Here is a 20063-nt window from a genome sequence, read left to right as displayed (position 1 = left end):
TGCCCATGGATTTACTCCATCCCCATGGATCCGATCCGAATCTATGTATCTGCCCCAAACCCATGGATCTGCCCCATTCCAGCCCCATTCCTGCCCCATTCCAGCCCCGTTCCAGCCCCATTCAATCCCCATTCCTGCCCCTCTCCAGTCCCTTTCCAGCGGCCGGTGTGTCCCGGGTGAATTTGCTCGGCTCGGCCCGGCTCGGCTCGGCCCGGCTCGGCTCGGCTCGGCTCGGCCGGCAGGCTCTTACCACCATCTAGCGGCGCTTCGGCGGGAGAGGAGAGCAGGAAAAGCAGGAAAATCAGGGAAAAAAGGCGGAAAAGTGGGAAAAGGAGGAGGAGGAGGAGGAGGAGGAGGAGGAGGATGCGCTGTGGTTCCCGGAGCGGAGCGGGGGGCGCTCGGGGCTGGGGGGGCTCCGGGAAAGCGGAAATTCCGGGAAATTCCCGGAAATTCCCGGAAATTCCCGGAAATTCCCGGCTATTCCTGTCCATTCTCGGCTATTCCCGGTCACTCCCAGCACCCTTTCCCGGCCATTCCCAGAAATTCCCGGAAATTCCCGGAAATTCCCGGCTATTCCTGTCCGTTCTCGGCTATTCCCGGCCATTCCCGGAAATTCCGGGAAATTCCTGTCCGTTCCCGGCCATTCCCGGAAATTCCCTGCACCCCTTCCCGTCTCCAGCCCCAAAAAAGTCTGGAATGGCCAAACCCGGAGAGAAAAAAAGCGATTTATTGTGGGATTTCTTGTGGGATTTCTTGTGGGATTTCTTGTGGGATTTCTTGTGGGATTTGCCCCGCCGGGATTGCCGCAGGTGCTGCTCTGTCAGCGGGATGGCAGCGAGACAGGAGGGAGAAACACCTGGATTTGGGAATGGGAGAAAAACCTGGATTTGGGGAGAGGGAAAAGCCAAATCCCATAGAAAATAGCCCAAATCCCATAGAAAATACCCCAAATCCTACAGAAAGTACCCCCAATCTCACAGAAATACCCCAAATCTCACAGAAAATACCCCAAATCCCACCTCTTCCCCAAAATCCTTCTCTGTCCTTGCTGCTCTATTTGGGAATGGAGGAAACATCTAGATTGGGAATGGGGAAACATCAGGATTTTGGGAGGAGGAAACACCTGGATTTGGGGAGGGGGAAATGCCTGGATTGGGGAATGGAGGAAACACCTGGAATTGGGGAGGGGGAAAAAGCCTGGATTTGGGAATGGTGTCCCCACCCCAAATAACCCCAAATCCCAAACCCCAAATAACCCGAAATAACCCCAAACCCCAAATAACCCCAAACCCCAAATCCCTAACCCCAAATGAACCCCAAACCCCAAATAACACCAAAGCCCAAATAACCCCAAATCCCAAATAACCCCAAATAACCCCAAATAACCTCAAATAACCCCAAACCCCAAATAACCCCAAATAACCCCAAATCCCAGACCCCAAACCCCAAACCCCAAATAACCCCAAATCCCAAACCCCAAATAACCCCAAATAACCCCAAATAACCCCAAATAACCCCAAATAACCCCAAATCCCAGACCCCAAACCCCAAATCCCGGACCCCAAATAACCCCAAATAACCCCAAATAACCCCAAATAACCCCAAATAACCCCAAATCCCAAATAACCCCAAATAACCCCAAATAACCCCAAATAACCCCAAACAACCCCAAACAATCTCTCACCTCAGGGCTCGTCCAGCTCGAAGGCAGCAGTCAGGAACTCCCGCGGGACGATCCCGATCTGCTCGCCCAACTCCCCAACCCACCAGCCCTGCCCGGGGTACTCCTGCGGGTCACAGGGGGGGAAATGGGGTCAGCGTCCTGCCTGGGGCTCGCCAGGCCTCGAAATCCCATAAAAAAACCCAAATCCCGAAGAAAATATCCCAAATCCTACAGAAAATACACCAAATCCCATAGAAAATATCCCAAATCCTACAGAAAATATCCCAAATCCTACAGAAAATACACCGAATCCTACAGAAAATATCCCAAATCCTACAGAAAATACACCAAATCCCATAGAAAATACCCGAAATCCTACAGAAAATACACCAAATCCTACAGAATATACACCAAATCTTACAGAAAATATCCCAAATCCTACAGAAAATACACCAAATCCTACAGAAAATACCTCAAATCCTGCAGAAAATACCCAAAATCCCACAGAAACCCCCAAATCCTGCAGAAAAAACCCTAAATCCTACAGAAAATACACCAAATCCTACAGAAAATACACCAAATCCTACATGAGAAACCCCAAATACCACAGGAAAACACCAAATCCTACAGATAATATCCCAAATACCACAAAAAATACCTAAATCCCACAGAAAATACCTCAAGTCTCACAGAAAATACCCCAAATCCCATAGAAAAACTCCAAATCCCATAGAAAAACCCCAAACCCCACAGAAACCCCCAAATCCTACAGAAAATACCCCAAACCCTAGAGAAAAACATCAAATCCTACAGAAAATACCCGAAATCCTACAGTAAATACCCAAAATCCTACAGAAAAACACCAAATCCTACAGAAAAACACCAAAATCCTACAGAAAATATCCCAAATCCTACAGAAAATACCTCAAATCTCACAGAAATACCCCAAATCCCGCCAAAAAATACCCCAAAATCCTTCCATCCCTCATCATCCGAGGGGAGGGAAAAAAATCCCTAAAAACCTCATTTCGGCAAATCCCAGGAATTCTGAATTTCAAATCATTCCCGATGAAAATTTCTGGGATTTCTCCCCAAAAAAAGGGAGAAAAGTTAAAAAAAGGGAGAAAAAATTATTTCAAAGAATTCCTAATGGAAATCCCGGGATCGCTCATCATCCACAGGGAGGGAAAAAATTCCCTAAAAACCACATTTTTCGGCAATCCCGAATTTGAAATAATTCGGAAAAACACCCTAAAAACTCCATTTTTCGGCCATCCTGGGGCAATCCCGAATTTCAAATAATTATCGGAAGGGAAAAACACCCTAAAAACCACATTTTTTCGGCCATCCCGAATGTCAAATGATTCCGAAAAATTCCCTAAAAACCCCATTTTTCGGCAATCCCGAATTTAAAATAATTCGGAAAAACACCCTAAAAACCCCATTTTTCAACCATCCCCGGGAATTCCGAATTTCAAATAATTCCTAGAGGGAGTGGAAAAAACGCCCTAAAAACCACATTTTTCGGCAATCCCGAATTTTAAATAATCCCTGGAGGGAAAAACACCCTAAAATCTTCGTTTTTCTGCCATCCCCGGGCAATTCCGAATTTCAAATAATTCGGGAAAAATTCCCTAAAACCCACATTTTTCGGCAATCCCGAATTTCAAATAATTCCTAGAGGGGAAAAACACCCTAAAAACCCCATTTTTCGGCCATCCCGACTTTAAAATAATTCGGAAAAACACCCCAAAAACCCCATTTTTCGGCAATCCCGAATTTCAAATAATTCGAAAAAATTCCCTAAAAACCACATTTTTCTGCCATCCCGAATTTTAAATAATTCCTGTAGGGAGTGGAAAAAACACCCTAAAAACCCCATTTTTCGGCAATCCCGACTTTAAAATAATTCGGAAAAACCACCCTAAAAATCACATTTTTCGGCCATCCTCGGGCAAACCCGAATTTCAAATAATTCCTAGAGGGAGTGGAAAAAACACCCTAAAAACCCCGTTTTTCGGAAATCCTCGGGCAATCCCGACTTTAAAATAATTCCGAAAAACACCCTAAAAACCCCATTTTTCGGCAATCCCGACTTTAAAATAATTCGGAAAAACCACCCTAAAAATCACATTTTTCTGCCATCCTCGGGCAAACCCGAATTTTAAATAATTCCTGAAGGGGAAAACCACCCTAAAAACCCCATTTTTCCACCACCCCGCTCATCCCCACCTCAGGGCAAATCCCAAATTTCCCACCGATCCCCTCTTAAAAATCCCCGAATCTCTCATCACCGCTAAAAAAAATCCCGAACTCCTAGACGGGGGGAAAATAGATAAAAAAATATAATTTTTTTTTTTTTCTCCGAGCGGCTCCGAGGCGTCATTTCCCCGCCGCGCTTTGCCAGGAAGAATTAAAACAACATTAAAACTCGCGGCAATAATCTTGCGAATCCTCGTTTCGCGCTGCCAAATTGCGCCGCTCTGCCTCGTGCAGATGTTCGTTAATTATGCTAATTTTTATTAAGCGATTCAAGGGAGAGGAGGAGGCAGAGCGCGGCGCGGGGTGAACTCTGCTCCCGCCTGGAGATGGTTTTTGGGTTTTTTTTGGGATTGATGGAATTTCCGGGGATTGGGGAAAAGGGAGGAGGGGAAAAAGGGGGTTTTGTTGGGGTTTTGGTTAATTAGGTGTTAATGAGGGGGGTTGGGGAGGGAGGGAGGGAAATTTGGGGTTTTGTGGGGAGGAGAGGAGGGAAATGGGATGAGGGAATGGGATGAGCGGCGCGGGGAGTTCGGGGGGTTGAGGGAAGGGATGGGATAATTGGGGAATCATCCCCGTTCCCAGAATTTGGAAAATTGGGGATAATCCTCCCCATTCCCAGAATCTGGAAAATTTGGGATAATCCTCTCCATTCCCAGGATTTGGAAAATTGGGACTCATCCTCTCCATTCCCAGAATTAGGAAAATTGGGGATAATCCTCCCCATTCCCAGAATTCAGCAAGCTGGGAATAATCCTCCCCATTCCCAGAATTTGGAAAATTGGGAATTATCCTCCCCTTTCCCACAATTCAGTTAATTGGGAATAATCCTCCCCATTCCCAGAATTTGGAAAATTGGGAATTATCCTCCCCTTTCCCACAATTCAGCAAATTGGGAATAATCTTCTCCATTCCCAGAATTCAGAAAATTGGGAATTATCCTCCCCATTCCCAGAATTCAGCAAATTTGGAGTCATTGTCCCCATTTCTAGAATTCGGAAAATTGGGAATTATCCTCCCCGTTCCCAGAATTTGGAAAACTGGGAATCTCACACCGTTTCAAGGCTGGGAATTGGGATTTGGAATTGGGAATTTCCCATTCCATCAATCCCATCCCACCCCAGAGAAAACACCCCAAATCCCACAGAAGATCCCTCAAATCCCAGAGAAATACCCCAAATCCTTTTTGGGTATTTTCCCCTTTTTTTTTTTGGTTTTCGTTTTTTTCAGTTTTTTTTTTTTTTTTTTAGGGCTTTTCTAGGGGTTTTTTAGGGCTTTTTTCAGTCCTACAAATCCTACAGAAAACACCCCAAATCCTACAGAAAAAAACCCAAATCCTACAGAAAACACCCCAAATCCCAGAGAAACACCTCAAACCCCGCAGAAAATACCCAAAGAAGACCCTAGAAGGAGCTCAGAGGCCTCGGGCTGAAGGATGGAGATGGAGCTGATGGTCACTGGGAGGTCCCACCAGCCCAGAGTGACCTTGGGGACAATTCTGGCCAGGACAAGATCCCAACTCCTCCTCAGCCTGACCAGAGGGATTTGGGATTTCCCACAAAACAGAGCAGGAGGACATTCAGGGTCTGGGAATGTGTGGGGTGCCGGAGGGTCTGGGGGGAACAGGAAGGAACTTTGGGGTTCCAGGAGAATTTGGGGTTCCAGGAGAATTTGGGGTTCCAGGAGGATCTGGGAGGGAACTTGGGGGGTTCCAGGAGGATCTGGGGGTACCAGGAAGGAACTTTGGGGGTTCCAGGAGGATCTGGGAAGGAACTTGGGGAGTTCCAGGAGGATCTGGGGGTACCAGGAAGGATCTTGGGGGGTTCCAGGCCAGCCCTGGCAGGGTGGGACACACAGAGTGACACATAGAGTGACACACAGAGTGACACAGAGAGTGACACACAGAGTGACACAGAGTGACACACAGAGCGCCAGACAGCACTGCTGGATCTCTGCCAGCCCCGTGGCCATGGCCTGGACACCAAAGCCCAAACACCTCCTGGAGGTGCCACGAGCCTGCTTGGGCTCCATCTCCATCATCTCCACCTCCATCATCTCCATCTCCATCACCACCTCCACCTCCACCTCCATCATCTCTATCTCCAATCTCCAATCTCCAATCTCCAATCTCCAATCTCCAATCTCCATCTCATCTCCAATGTCCCTCTCATCTCCATCTCCAATCTCCATCTCCAATCTCCATCTTCAACTCCAACCTCCAATCTCCAATCTCCATCTCTATCTCCATCTCCATCTCCAATATCCATTTCCATCTCCAATCTCCAATCTCCATCATCTCCAATCTACAGCTCATCTCCATCTCCAAAGTCCCTCTCATCTCCAATCTCCAATCTCCAATCTCCAATCTCCAATCTCCAATCTCCAATCTCCAATCTCTATCTCCACCTCCACCTCCACCTTCACCTCCACCTCCACCTCCAATCTCCAATCTCCCTCCATCTCCAATTTATCTCCACCTCCATCTCCACCTCCAATCTCCAATCTCCATCTCCAATCTCCATCTCCATCTCCATCCCCATTCCACCTCCAATCTCTATCTCCACCTCCCCATCCACCTCCAACCTCCAATCCCCATCCATCTCCCATTTATCTCCGATCTCCACCTCCACCTCCAATCTCCATCTCCAATCCCCATCCATCTCCAACCTTCAGCTCATCCCCAACCTCCACCTTATCTCCATCCATCTCCATCTCCATCTCCATCCCATCCCATCCCCTCCCTCCTCCTCCCCGCGCCCGAGGCGGCTCGGGGCGAGCGGCGGTGACGGAAATGTTTCATCTGCGAGGCGCGGGGCCCATCTGCGCGGCGGCTCCGTGCCGCTCTCCCCGAGAGAGCCTCGCCGAGCCTTTAATATTCTCCTAAATCACCTCGGCGGCGCTTCAAGGGCCATTGCCGCCGCCGCCGCGGTTCATCTGGAGTGCACGGCGGAACGGGGGGCGCGCCGAGGGCAGGCCGAGGGCAGCGCGGGGGTGGCGGCTGCGCTTTTTCCCGCAGTTTTTTCCGGGTTTTTTTTTTTTTTGTTTTTTCAGGGTGTTTTTGGGGTTATTAGGTATTTTTGAGGTTTGTTTCAGGTTTTTTCCCCTGTTTTTTTAGGGTTTTTTCCCGTTTTTTTCTGGGTTTTTTTTCCCTTTTTTTTGGTCTTGTTTTCCTGGGGTTTTTCAGGGGTTTTGGGGGTTTTTCCTTTTCTTTAGGGTTTTTTCCTTTTTTTAGGGTTTTTTTCAGGGGTTGATTCTGGGCTTGGTTGTGGGGTTGATCCCGGGGTTGATCCTGGGATTGATCCAGGATTGACTTTGGGATTGATCCAGGATTGATCCAGGATTGGCTCTGGGATTGATCCAGAATCGATCCAGGATTGGCTCTGGGATTGATCAGGGATCGATCAGGGATTTTGGCCCCAAGCCCTGCTGGCTCTGGGCGATGCGCAGGGATCAGTGTGGATCCATTGATTTGGGGGTTCAGGGGTGCAGGAACTGGGGTCAATCCTCGGGATCCAGGAGGATTTGGGGTTCCAGGAGGATCTGGGGGTGCAAGACAGGAATTTGGGGCTCCAGGGATGAGCCCTGGAATGAGAGGGAATGCGGAGATCCATGGGATTTGGGGGTTCAGGGGGGCAGGAATTGGGGTCAATCCTCAGGATCGAGGAGGATTTGGCGATCCAGGAGGATCGGGGGACACCGGAGGAGGATTGGAAGGAACTCTGGGGGTTCTGGGAGAATCCGGGAAGGAACTTGGGGGTTCCAGGAAATTTCGGGGCTTACCAGGGAAGGCTCGGGGGGTACCGGGAAGGAACTTGGGGGTTCCAGGCGGGTCGGGGGATACCGGGATGGAACTCGGGGGGTACCAAGCAGGAACTCGGGGTGCACCGGGAAAGAACTCGGGGTGTTCCGGGAATCTCGGGGGTTACGGGAGCAGTCTCGGGGGGTACCGAGCAGGAACTGGGGGTGTCCCGGGGAGGAACTCGGGGTGTCCTGGGAAGCTCGGGAGTTACCGGAGGAAGCTCGGGGTGTACCGAGCAGGAACTCGGGGGGTACCGGGAAGCTCGGGGTGTCCCGGGAAGCTCGGGGGTTACCGGGAAAGAACTCGGGGTGCACCGAGCAGGAACTCGGGGTGTCCCGGGAAAGAACTCGGGGTGTCCTAGGAAGCTCGGGGGTTACCGGGGCAGTCTCGGGGTGCACCGGGAAAGACGTCAGGATGTTCCAGGAAAATTCGGGGTGCACCGGGGAAGAACTCGGGGTGTCCTGGGAAGCTCGGGAGTTACCGGAGGAAGCTCGGGGTGTACCGAGCAGGAACTCGGGGTGCACCAGGAAAGAACTCGGGGTGTACCGGGAAGCTCGGAGGTTACCGGAAAGAACTCGGGGTGTCTCGGGAAGCTCGGGGGTTACCGGAGGAAGCTCGGGGTATACCGAGCAGGAATTCGGGGTGTCCCAGGAAAGAACTCGGGGTGCACCGGCAAGCTCGGGGGTCACCGGGGCAGTCTCGGGGGGTACCGAGGAAGAACTCGGGGTGTCCCAGGAAAGAACTCGGGGTGTCCCGGGAAGCTTGGGGTGTACCGAGCAGGAACTCGGGGGTTACCGGGGAAGAACTCGGGGTGCACCGGCAAGCTCGGGGGTCACCAGGGGCAATCTCGGGGCTCACCGCGGGACTCTCCCCTCTCCCCCCTCCCCGGCTGCCGCTCGGGCTGGCGGGGACACATCGCATCCCCCTCGTTGTCACGGCAACCTCCCCCCTCCCCTGCCCGCGTCCCCCGGGGCCTCTCCGGCACATCCACCTGCTCCTCCCGACCCTCGGCGGGGTCATCGCGGGGTCGGCAGAATAAATGAACGCGAGCGCTAATGATGTGTTCGCGGCTGTTTATGCTCTCCGTGTGTCGGGGGCACTCACATCTCGAGAGCTCATTATGGCTGCAATTAGGCTGCACCAGCGCGAGATATTTAACTCCTTTTTCTTCGGAATTAGCATTTTAATAACGGCGCTCCGAGCGGGGAGAGGGGAGGAAGGGGAAAAAAAAAACCAGGGGGTTGAGCATTTTTCACCGGGAAAAACTTGCCGGGCTGGAGGTGTGGGTTTGATGGGAGAGGGGGGATGAAGGAGAGGTTGGTGAGGAGAGCTGGCCGAGCAGCCGGAGGGGAAAAAAAATGGGGAAATAATGGTGGAAAAAGGGAAATAAAGAGCTGGAGGGGTTTTTGTTTGGTTTACGGCGCAGCGAGTTTGTGAGATTTGTTCGGCGGGGGATTGGGTTGGGGTTGGGAGAGGAGGTGAACTCTGCCCGGGGGGTGTGGGAGGGTTGGGGATTGCTGGGGGTGGGAGGTGTCCGTCCTGCCCGAATCCTGAATCCCAGATCCCAAATCCTGAATCCCAAACCCATCCATCCATCCCGAATCCCGAACTGTGAATATCAAATCCTGAATCCCAAATCCATTCATCCATCCAGCCTGAATCCCAAATCCTGAATATCGAATCCCAAATCCCTCCATCCATCCCGAATCCCGAATCCCAAATCCATCCATCCTGAATCCCAAATCCTGAATCCTGAATCCCAAACCCATCCATCTGTCCTGAATCCCAAATCCTGAATCCCAAACCCATCCATCCTGAATCCCAAATTCTGAATCCGGAATCCCAAATCCATCCATCCATTCATCCTGAATCCCAAATTCTGAATATTGAATCCCAAATCCATCCATCCATTTATCCTGAATACCAAATTCTGAATACCAAATCCTGAATCCCAAACCCATCCATCCGTCCTGAATCCCAAATCCTGAATATCAAATCCTAAATCCCTCTATCCATCCATCCCGAATCCTGAATCCTGAATCCCAAATCCATCCATCCATCCATCCATCCATCCATCCCAAATCCTGAATTCTGAATCCCAAATCCCAAATCCCTCCATCCATCCATCCTGAATCCCGAATCCCAAACTCCAAATCCCAAATCCTGAATCCTAAATCCCAAACCCCTCCATCCCTCCATCCTTCCATCCCGAATCCCAAATCCCGGGAAGACAGAGCCAGGATGGGAATTTTTCCCATCCCAAATCTCTTATAATTTATATTTTCTACTTCCCATTTTCTATTTTATATTCTCTACACAATATTATATTTCCATTCCTTCCCCTGCAGGAGGATTTGGGAATTTTTTAGGGGAAAACAGCGGCAAAGTTTCCCTCCAAAGGCCACAGGGATGATTCCTTGGAATTCCTTCGGGATTCCTCGGATTTGGGAGAGGGAAAGGGATGAGGGGGAAGATCAGGGGTGAGGGTTGGGAGAGAAATTGGGAAAATTCACTGGGAATTGGGAAAATTTACTGGGAATTGGCAAAATTTACTGGGAATTGGGAAAATTTACTGGGAATTGGGAAAATTTACTGGGAATTGGGAAAATTTACTGGGAATTGGGAAAATTTACTGGGAATTGGTCAAACCACCTCATTTTCTTCCCAGATTTTTGGCCAAATCCCAATCCTGGCCCCAAAGCGCTGCTTCCTTCCTCCAGTGGGATTTAGGATCCCAATTCCTTGGTGATCCCAAACTGTTCCCAGGATTTAGGATTCTGATTTATTGGTGATCCCAAACTCTCCCAATCCATTGGTGATCCCAAACCGATCCCAAGATTTAGGATCCCAAACTGCCCCAGGATTTCAGATCCCAATCCATTGGTGATCCCAAACTGCCCCAGGATTTAGGATCCCAATGCACTGGTGATCCCAAACTGCCCCAAGATTTAGGATTTTGATTTATTGGTGATCCCAAACTCTCCCAATTCCTTGGTGATCCCAAACTCCTTCTGGGATTTCAGATCCCAGACTCCCAAAGATTTAGGATCCCAATCCCTTGGTGATCCCAAACTTCCCCAGGATTTAGGATCCCAATTCCTTGGTGATCCCAAACTGCTCCTGGGATTTCAGATCCCAAACTCTCCCAGGATTTCAGATCCCAATCTGTTGGTGATCCCAAACTTCCCTGAAATTTCATATCCCAATTCCTTGGTGATCCCAAACTGCCCCGGACTGGGAATTTTGGGATTTTTCCCTCTGGAAATTGGGGTCACCCAGGGCTGGGGGCACTGTGAGCACTGTTTGCTCTTTTTTAAGGACAATTTTAGGATTTTTTTTGGCAGTTTGGGGTGGGATCTGCAGGGTTTGGGAAGGAATTAGGGCCGAGGGAAAGTTGATTTTATTTATTAATTTTTTTTTGGGATGGCAATTGCAGGGATTAACGAGGAGCAGAGCTCAGGATGTGACATTTCCAGCAGCAAATGTTCCTAATTAGCTCAACTCCTGCTAATCAACTGAGATTCCCGCCGGAATTTGGGATCAGAGCAGGAAAAGGATTCTGGGATTCGGGAAAAAGGATTTATGGGAATTTCTGGGATGTTCTGAGCAGGATTTGGGGTTTTTTAATTCAGTTTTCTTGCTGTTTTCCATTAAAAAAATCCCAAATCTGCCTGCGGGGTGGGTGGGATCGAGAGAAAATTATAGAAATGTATAGAAAATATAGAAAATTATGGAAATGTATAAAAATGTATAGAAAATATAAAGTATAAAGTGTAAAACGGAAAGCGGAAAGTAGAAAATAGAAAATAATATGAAGTGGGAGATATGAAATCTGAAGTGTAAAATGTGAAATAGAAAAAGATAAAATGTAAAATAAAATATAAAATATAATGTTAAAAACATATTATATTGTATATATATAATTCAACAATATATATTATATATTATATATTATATATTATATATTATATATTATATATTGTATATTGTATATTATATATTATATATTATATATTATATATTATATATTATATATTATATATTATATATTATATATTATATATTATATATTATATATTATATAAATATATAATATATATTATATAGTGTATATTGTATATTATATATTATATATTATATATTATATATTGTATATTGTATATTGTATATTGTATATTAGATATTAGATATTAGATATTGTATATTGTATATTGTATATTGTATATTATGTATATATATTATATATTATATATTATATTATGTTCTATATTCTATATTCTATTTTATATCTTATATATTATATTTATATTTGATATTTTATGTAACATATATCATACATTATATATAATATATCATATAAAATATAAAATTTAAAATTTAAAATATAAAATATAAAATATAAAATATAAAATAAAATAAATATAAAATATAATCTATAACATACATAATATATAATATCCATTATAAAATACATAATCTATTATATCTATAATATCAAATCCCCATTCTATCCCATATACAATAATCATTCTCTACAACATCTAAGAATTAATATAATTAATGAGATAAAATAAAACAAAACCACGGAATATCCAGACTTGGAAAAACCCCAAAAGTCTCATCAAATTCCCAACTCCATCATTTCCATTCATCACCCTCGTAAATCCCATAGAAAATATTCCTTTTTTTAATGCAAAGATCCATAAAAAAACACCTGGAAAACTTCCAGGGAATAAAGACAATTATTATAAAAAAATAAAAAAGTGGAATTTCCAGTTCCCTTTACAGAATAAACTGTAAATAAACTGAATTTCCAGTTCCCTTTACAGAATAAACTCGGGAATAGGAAGGAATTTACTCCACTCGAATAAAAAAAAAAAAAAAAAAAAAGAGTTTTATTTATTAATTTTTCTAGATAATAATTTATGCCTTTCTTTAATTTATTTTATTTATTTCATTCCTTGCCTATTTATTCCTTGATTTATCCTCCGGGAGATTTATTTATCCATTTATCTCCCTGTTTGTTAATTTATTTATCTCCAGATTTATTTATTTGTCTCCAGATTTATTTATTTATTTCTCTCTATATTTATTTATTTATCTATCTTTATATTCACTTATTTTTCTATTTCTATTTATTTCCCTATTCCTATTTATTTCTCTATTTACCTCCATTTTTTTCTCTATTTACCTCAATTTTTATTTCTCTATTTACCTCCATATTTATTTCTTTTTCCCCTATTTTATTCCTCCTCGAATTTATTTAATTTACCTGTTCATTTATTAATTAGTGAACGCTAATTAACCTGTTTATTTAATAATCTCGAATTAATTAATTAACATCATTTACCTGTTTGTTTACCTGTTTATTTATTAATTTGCAACTGATTTGTTTCTCTTTTAATTTATTAATGACCTTGAGTTCACCTGTTATTTACTCGTTTATTTATTAATTTTTAAATTTATGATTTATTTATTTCCCTGCTTATTTATTAATTAATGAGCATCAATTTACCTTTCTTTAATTTTTAAACAAAATTAATTTACCTGTTTATTTACCTGTTTATTTATTAATTGATAATCTATTTATTTCCCTGTTTATTTATTAATTAACACGTATTTCCCTGTTTATTTATTAATTCCTCCTTAATTTACCTGTTTATTTATTAATTGATAATCTATTTATTTCCCTGTTTATTTATTAAATAACAAACACCAATTCAAGTGTTTATTTGTTAATTCGTCATTAATTTACCTGTTTATTTATCTATTTATAAATAATTGGTTTCCCTGCTAATTAATTAATTGATAATTGATTTATTTCCCTGTTTATTTATCAATGATTTTATTCCATTTATGCATTAATTTTATTAGTGAATTATTTTATTCAATTTATACATTATTTTTATTCATTAAATCAATTGAATTTATTAAATTTATTAAATTATTACATTTATTATTAATTTTGCCACCCAGGAAATTCCAAAGAATTCCGAAGCCTCCAGAAAACTCCCGAAATTATCCCAAGTAATGAATTCCCAAGGAAATCCCATAAATCCATGGAATTTCAACCCCAAAAATTTCTGGGATTTATGGGATGAAGAATTCCTGGGATGGAGTGGGGAAAGAATTTATCAAATTTGTCAGAATTTATCACATTTTGATATCAAAATGTATCGAATTTTGTCACATTTTGATATCAAAATGTATCAAAGACTTTCTGTGGTGTTTTCCTGGGAAAAACGAGAGCCTGGAGTTGTTTTTGGGATTTTCCGGCAGGAGTCTGTGGGGTTGGTTGGTGATTTCCTGGGATTTTAGGGATGGGTTTGGAATTTTGGGAGTCTCGGGGTCAGCTCTGTCTGTAGGGATTGGGATCAGGATTGGGATTGGGATCAGGATTGGGATTAGGATTGGGTTTGGGATCAGAATTGGGATCAAAATTGGGATCAGGATTGGGATTGCGACTGGGATCAGCATTGGGATCGGGATTGGGATCAAAATTGGGATTGGGATTGGGATCAGAACAGGGATCAGTATTGGGATCGGGATCGAGATTTTGATCAGGATTGGGATTGGGATCAGAATTGGGATCAGGATTGGGATCGGGATTGGGATCAGAACTGGGATCAGGATTGGGATCAGGATTGGGATCAGGATCGAGATTGGGATCAGGATTGGGATCGGGATTGGGATCAGAACTGTGATCAGAACTGTGATCAGAACTGGGATCAGTATTGGGATCAGGATCAAGATTTTGATCAGGATTGGCATTGGGATCAGGATTGGGATTGGGATCAGGATTGGGATTGGGATCAGGATTGCCATTGGGATCAGGATTGGGATCAGAACTGGGATCAGGATTGGGACCAGGATCAAGATTGGGATCAGGATTGGCATTGGGATCAGGATTGGTATTGGGATCAGGATTGGGATCAGGATTGGGATTGGGATCAGCCAGGGCTGATGGAAGGAGGTAGCACTGGGAGTTGGGAATGGGGAATGAGGGGGAAATTTGGGATGAAGCATCCCGGATGGGCAGGTGAGGCCCTGAGGATTGGGGAAATTTGGGATTTGGGATCAGGGGTGTGCAGCTGAATCCCTGCGGATCTGGAATTATTTGGGATCAGCTTTGTCCCCTCCAGTCCCTGTCCTGTCCCTGTCCTGTCCCTGTCTTGTCCCAATCCCAATCCCAATCCCAATCCCAATCCCAATCCCAATCCCAATCCCAATCCCAATTTATCGCTGTTCCCGGCTGGAATGAGGCTGTCCCATCCCTGTCCCCATCCCTGTCCCCATCCCTGTCCCCATCCCTGTCCCCATCCCTGTCCCCATCCTGTCCCCATCCCTGTCCCCATCCCTGTCCCCATCCCTGTCCCCAATCCTGTCGTCATCCTGTCCCCATCCCTGTCCCCATCCCTGTCCCCAATCCCTATCCCCATCCCTGTCCCCATCCCCATTCCCATTTCCCAATCCCATAATTTCTCTCCATTCCCGGCTGGAATTCTCTGCCAGCAGCTGCTCTGGATCTCTGCTTCCCTCGGGGAACAAATGACCTCAACCTGGGGTGACCATGAGGTGACCATGGGGTGACCAGGGAGTGACTGTAGAGTGACAGTGGGGTGACTGTGGGGTGAGAGTGGGGTGACCAGGAGGTGACCATGGGGTGGCAGTGGGATGACAGTGAGGTGACCATGGGGTGACCTTGGGGTGACTGTGAGGTGACCAGAGGTTGACTAGGAGGTGACCATGGGGTGACCATGGGGTGACCACGGGGTGACAGTGGGGTGACTGAGGGGTGACCAGGGAGTGACCATGGGATGACCTTGGGGTGACCAGAGTGTGACCATGAGGTGACCTTGGGGTGACAATGGGGTGACCGAGTGGTCACCATGGGGTCACCATGGGGTCACCATGATGTCACCATGAGGTCACCATAAGGTCACCATGAGGTCACTATGAGGTCACCATGAGGTCACCATAAGATCACCATAAGGCCACCGTAAGGTCACCATGAGGTCACCATAAGGTCACCTCCACCTTCCCGCTGACCTCACCCACCCCTCCATTCCCATCGCGATCATCCCAACCATCCCAAACCCACCTGAGCCCCGAACATCCCAAAAATCCCCCCGAAAAACAATCCCCAACCCCACGGAAAATGCCACTAGATGTCCCCACAGCCCCGAGGATCCGGGAACATCCCTTCCCTCCTCCCTCTCCCGCTTTTCCCGGGAAGCCACCGAGGGAATTCGCTGATTCCCTTTTATGGCCGCGCGTCACATCCAACTAATCCCATTGCAAATAGGAAGTGGCGCCGCGTCCCGTAATTGTGCTGAGCGGGAATCGCTCAGCCGGGAAAAGGAGAGCAGCTGGGTGGAGGAGGATATTCTGGGGTTTTTAATGGGGTTTTTATGGGATTTTTGGAGGGATTTTTGCAGGATTTTTTTGGGGATTTTGGGGGGGTTTTTCTGGGATTTTTTTTTTTTTCCTGGGATTTTTGCAGGATTTTTCAGGGGATTTTTTGGCTATTTTTGGGGGATTTTTCTGGGATTTTCCCAGGATTTTTTTGGGGATTTCTCAGGGATTTTTTGGGGGATTTTTCTGGGATTTTCCCAGGATTTCTTCGGGATTTCTCAGGGACTTTTTTTGGGATTTTTGGGCTATTTTTCGGGAATTTTTCTGTGATTTTCCTGTGCTTTTCCTGTGATTTTTCCATGATTTTTCCATGATTTTTCTGGGATTTTTTGGAATTCTGGGATGGATTGGGAAATGCTTCAATCCCATCCATTCCCACTCTCCACCACGGGCAGGGAAAATTCCCATTATCCCACATTGCTCCATGCTTTATCCCAGCCTGGAGAAAACATTCCAGGGAATAAAAATAAAAATAAAAATAAAAATAAAAATAAAAATAAAATAATTCCAGGGAAGAGGAATGACTTCTCCCCATTCCCAACTGAATTCCCGGTGTTCCATCCCAGGGATTTGGGGGATGAGAACCCTCTGAAGCGGAATTCCCGGAATTCCTGGCTATTCCAATTTCCCTGGAATTGCCCAAGGAACACCTGGATGGGGTTGGTTGCCGTGGTGGGGATTGATCCCAGTTTGGAGCATTTTCCAGCCCAAGAAATTCCATGATTCCCAGCATTTTCCAGCCTCAAAAATCCCAGGATTCCCTGCCTTGATTCCCTCCACCCTCCGGAATCTCTCCCAGTTTGGAGGTGTTTTCCAGCCTCAGGAATTCCAAAATTCCCAGCATCTTCCAGCCTCAGAAATTCCACAATTTCCTGCCTCAATTCCCTTCACCTGCTAGAATCTCTCTTAGCTTGGAGGCATTTTCCAGCCTCAGAAATCCCACAATTCCCAAAGTTTTCCACTCTCAGAAATCCCAGAATTCCCAAAGTTTTCCACTCTCAGAAATTCCACAATTCCCAACATTTCCCACCCTCAGAAATCCCACAATTCCCAGAGTTTTTCACCCCCAGAAATCCCACAATTCCCATCATTTCCCAGCCTCAGAAATCCCAAGATTCTCAGAGTTTTCCACTCTCAGAAATCCCACAATTCCCAAAGTTTTCCACACTCAGAAATCCCACAATTCCCAGAGTTTTCTACCCTCAGAAATCCCACGATTCCCAACATTTCCAGCCTCAGAAATCCCAAAATTCCCAAAGTTTTCCACCCTCAGAAATTCCACAATTCCCAACATTTCCCACCTCAGAAATTCCATGATTCCCAGATTTTTCCACCCTCAGAAATTCCACAATTTCCAGAGTTTTCCACTCTCAGAAATCCCACAATTCCCAGAGTTTTCCACCCTCAGAAATCCCACAATTCCCAAAGTTTTCCAGCCTCAGAAATCCCACAATTCCCATCATTTCCCAGCCTCAGAAATCCCAAGATTCTCAAAGTTTTCCACCCTCAGAAACCCCACAATTCCCAGTGTTTTCCAGTCTCAGAAATTCCACAATTCCCAACATTTCCACCCTCAAAAATCCCACAATTCCCAACATTTCCCACCCTCACCAATCCCCCAAACTCCCTCCCTCCATTCCCTCCACCCTCCACCTCCCAGCGTCCACTTTTTCCCCAATTTTTCCCGGGAATTCCGGACAGCCCCGGAGCGCCGGGAGAGCGCCAGATGGGATTCTCTCCCATCCCCTCCTTCCCGCTGAGGCGCGGCGAGATTAATTCCGCGAAATTAATTGGGACAAGATTGAAAAGGAAATTAAAGCGCGGCTGAGTGAGCAGAGAGCTCTTCCAACACCTCCTCCTCCTCCTCTCCCTCTCCGCCCTCGGCATCCGGAATTTACGGCGGGAAAGCTCTCGGGATCCATCGGTTCCGAGCCGGGGAGTCGCCGCAATCTGGAGCTGCCGGGGGCGGCGGGATTCCCGCGGCGACTCGGGGGTTGGAGTTGTGGGGACAGGGATGGGTTTGGTGTCATCCCGTGGAAAAATATGGGGATGAGGTGGGGATGAGGCCCTAAATCGATCCCAAATTGGGAATTTGTTATGGGAATTCTCAATTCTGGAATTCCCGCGGTGACTCCGCGTTGGAATTGTGGGGACAGGGATGGGTTTGGTGTCATCCCATGAAAAAATAGGGGAATTAGACACTGAATCGATCCCAAATTGGGAATTTATAATGGGAATTCTCAATTCTGGAATTCCCGCGGCGACTCCGGGTTGGAGTTGTGGGGACAGGGATGGATCCAAGGGATGAATTTGGTGTCATCCCGTGGAAAAATATGGGGAATTAGACCCTAAATCGATCCCAAATTTGGAATTTGTAATGGGAATTCTCACTTCTGGAATTCCCGCAGCGACTCCGCGTTGGAATTGTGGGGACAGGGATGGGTTTGGTGTCATCCCGTGGAAAAATATGGGAATTAGACGCTGAATCGATCCCAGATTGGGAATTTGTTATGGGAATTCTCAATTCTGGAATTTCCGCGGCGACTCCGCGTTGGAGTTGTGGGGACAGGGATGGGTTTGGTGTCATCCCATGGAAAAATATGGGGATGAGGTGGGGATGAGACCCTAAATTGATCCCAAATTGGGAATTCGCAATTCCAGAATTCCCACGGCGATTCCGGGTTGGAACTATGGGGACAGGGATGGATTTGGTGTCATCCCGTGGAAAAATATGGGAATGAGACCCTAAATTGATCCCAAATTGGGAATTTGTAATGGGAATTCTCAATTCTGGAATTCCCGCGGTGACTCCGCGTTGGAATTGTGGGGACAGGGATGGATCCAAGGGATGGATTTGGTGTCATCCCGTGGAAAAATATGGGAATTAGACCCTGAATCGATCCCAAATTGGGAATTTGTAATGGGAATTCTCAATTCTGGAATTCCTGCGGCGACTCTGCGTTGGAGTTGTGGGGACAGCGATGGATTTGGTGTCATCTCGTGGAAAAATATGGGAATGGGGTAACCAGACAGGGAATGAGATCTTAAATTGATCCCAAATTGGGAATTCGCAATTCTGGAATTCCTGCAGTGATTCCGGGTTGGAATTGTGGGGACAGGGATGGATTTTGGTGTCATCCCGTGGAAAAATAGGGGAATTAGACCCTAAATCGATCCCAAATTGGGAATTTGCAATTACGGAATTCCTGCAGTGATTCCGGGTTGGAATTGTGGGGACAGCGATGGATCCCAGGGATGGACCTTGGTGTCATCCCATGGAAAAATAGGGGAATGAGACCCTAAATTGATCCCAAATTGGGAATTTGCAATTCCAGAATTCCTGAAGTGACACCAAGGGGACAGGGATGGATCCCCGGGATTGATCTTGGTGTCATCCCATGGATAAATACAGGAATGGGGTGACCAGACAGGGAATGAGACCCTAAATCGATCCCAAATTGGGAATTTGCCACAGGAATTCACAATTCCGGAATTGTGTGACATTGATCCAGCTCTGATCCTCGTTTTTCATGGAAAACACCAAACCTGATCCTTGTTTTTTACAGGAAACACCAAACTGCCCCAATCCTTGTTTTTCATGGAAAACACCAAACCTGATCCTCATTTTTTTACAGAAAACACCAAACCCATCTAGATCTTTGTTTTTATGGAAAACACCAAACCTGATCCTTGTTTTTTATGGAAAACACCAAACCTGATCCTCATTTTTCATGGAAAACACCAAACCTGATCCTTTTTTTTACAGAAAACACCAAACCTGATCCTTGTTTTTTAAGGCAAACCACCAAACCTGATCCTCGGTTTTTAAGGCAAACACCAAACCCACCCCAATCCCAGTTTTTTTATGGAAAATTCCCTCCGGACAAGGCCAGGAGGTGTTTTCCCCTCTGGAATTCCAGCTCCAGG

At 45.8% G+C, this 20063-nt stretch overlaps 1 protein-coding gene across 3 annotated transcripts in view; it reads right to left on the bottom strand.

Moving 5' to 3' along the window:
• Window positions 1–709: 709 nt before the first annotated feature.
• Window positions 710–20063, bottom strand: part of SKAP1 (src kinase associated phosphoprotein 1) — a 118583-nt gene continuing 99229 nt past the window's right edge. For 2 of the 3 annotated variants that reach the window (XM_085083489.1, XM_085083491.1), the window contains 2 exons: window positions 1685–1787; window positions 710–856 (listed from right to left, as the gene is read on the bottom strand). In XM_085083489.1, the coding sequence (XP_084939615.1) occupies window positions 1686–1787 (102 nt within the window). In that variant the 3' untranslated portion in view covers window positions 710–856; window position 1685. The remainder of the gene's footprint in view (window positions 857–1684; window positions 1788–20063) is intronic. The other variant, XM_085083492.1, reaches the window with a different exon arrangement.

Source organism: Lichenostomus cassidix, chromosome 27 (assembly GCF_008360975.1).
Source record: "Lichenostomus cassidix isolate B80296 chromosome 27, HeHo_3.0, whole genome shotgun sequence".
NCBI lineage: Eukaryota > Metazoa > Chordata > Aves > Passeriformes > Meliphagidae > Lichenostomus > Lichenostomus cassidix.
The sequence above is the reverse complement of the archived record's forward strand: the minus strand, read 5'-3'. Positions and strand labels throughout refer to the sequence as shown.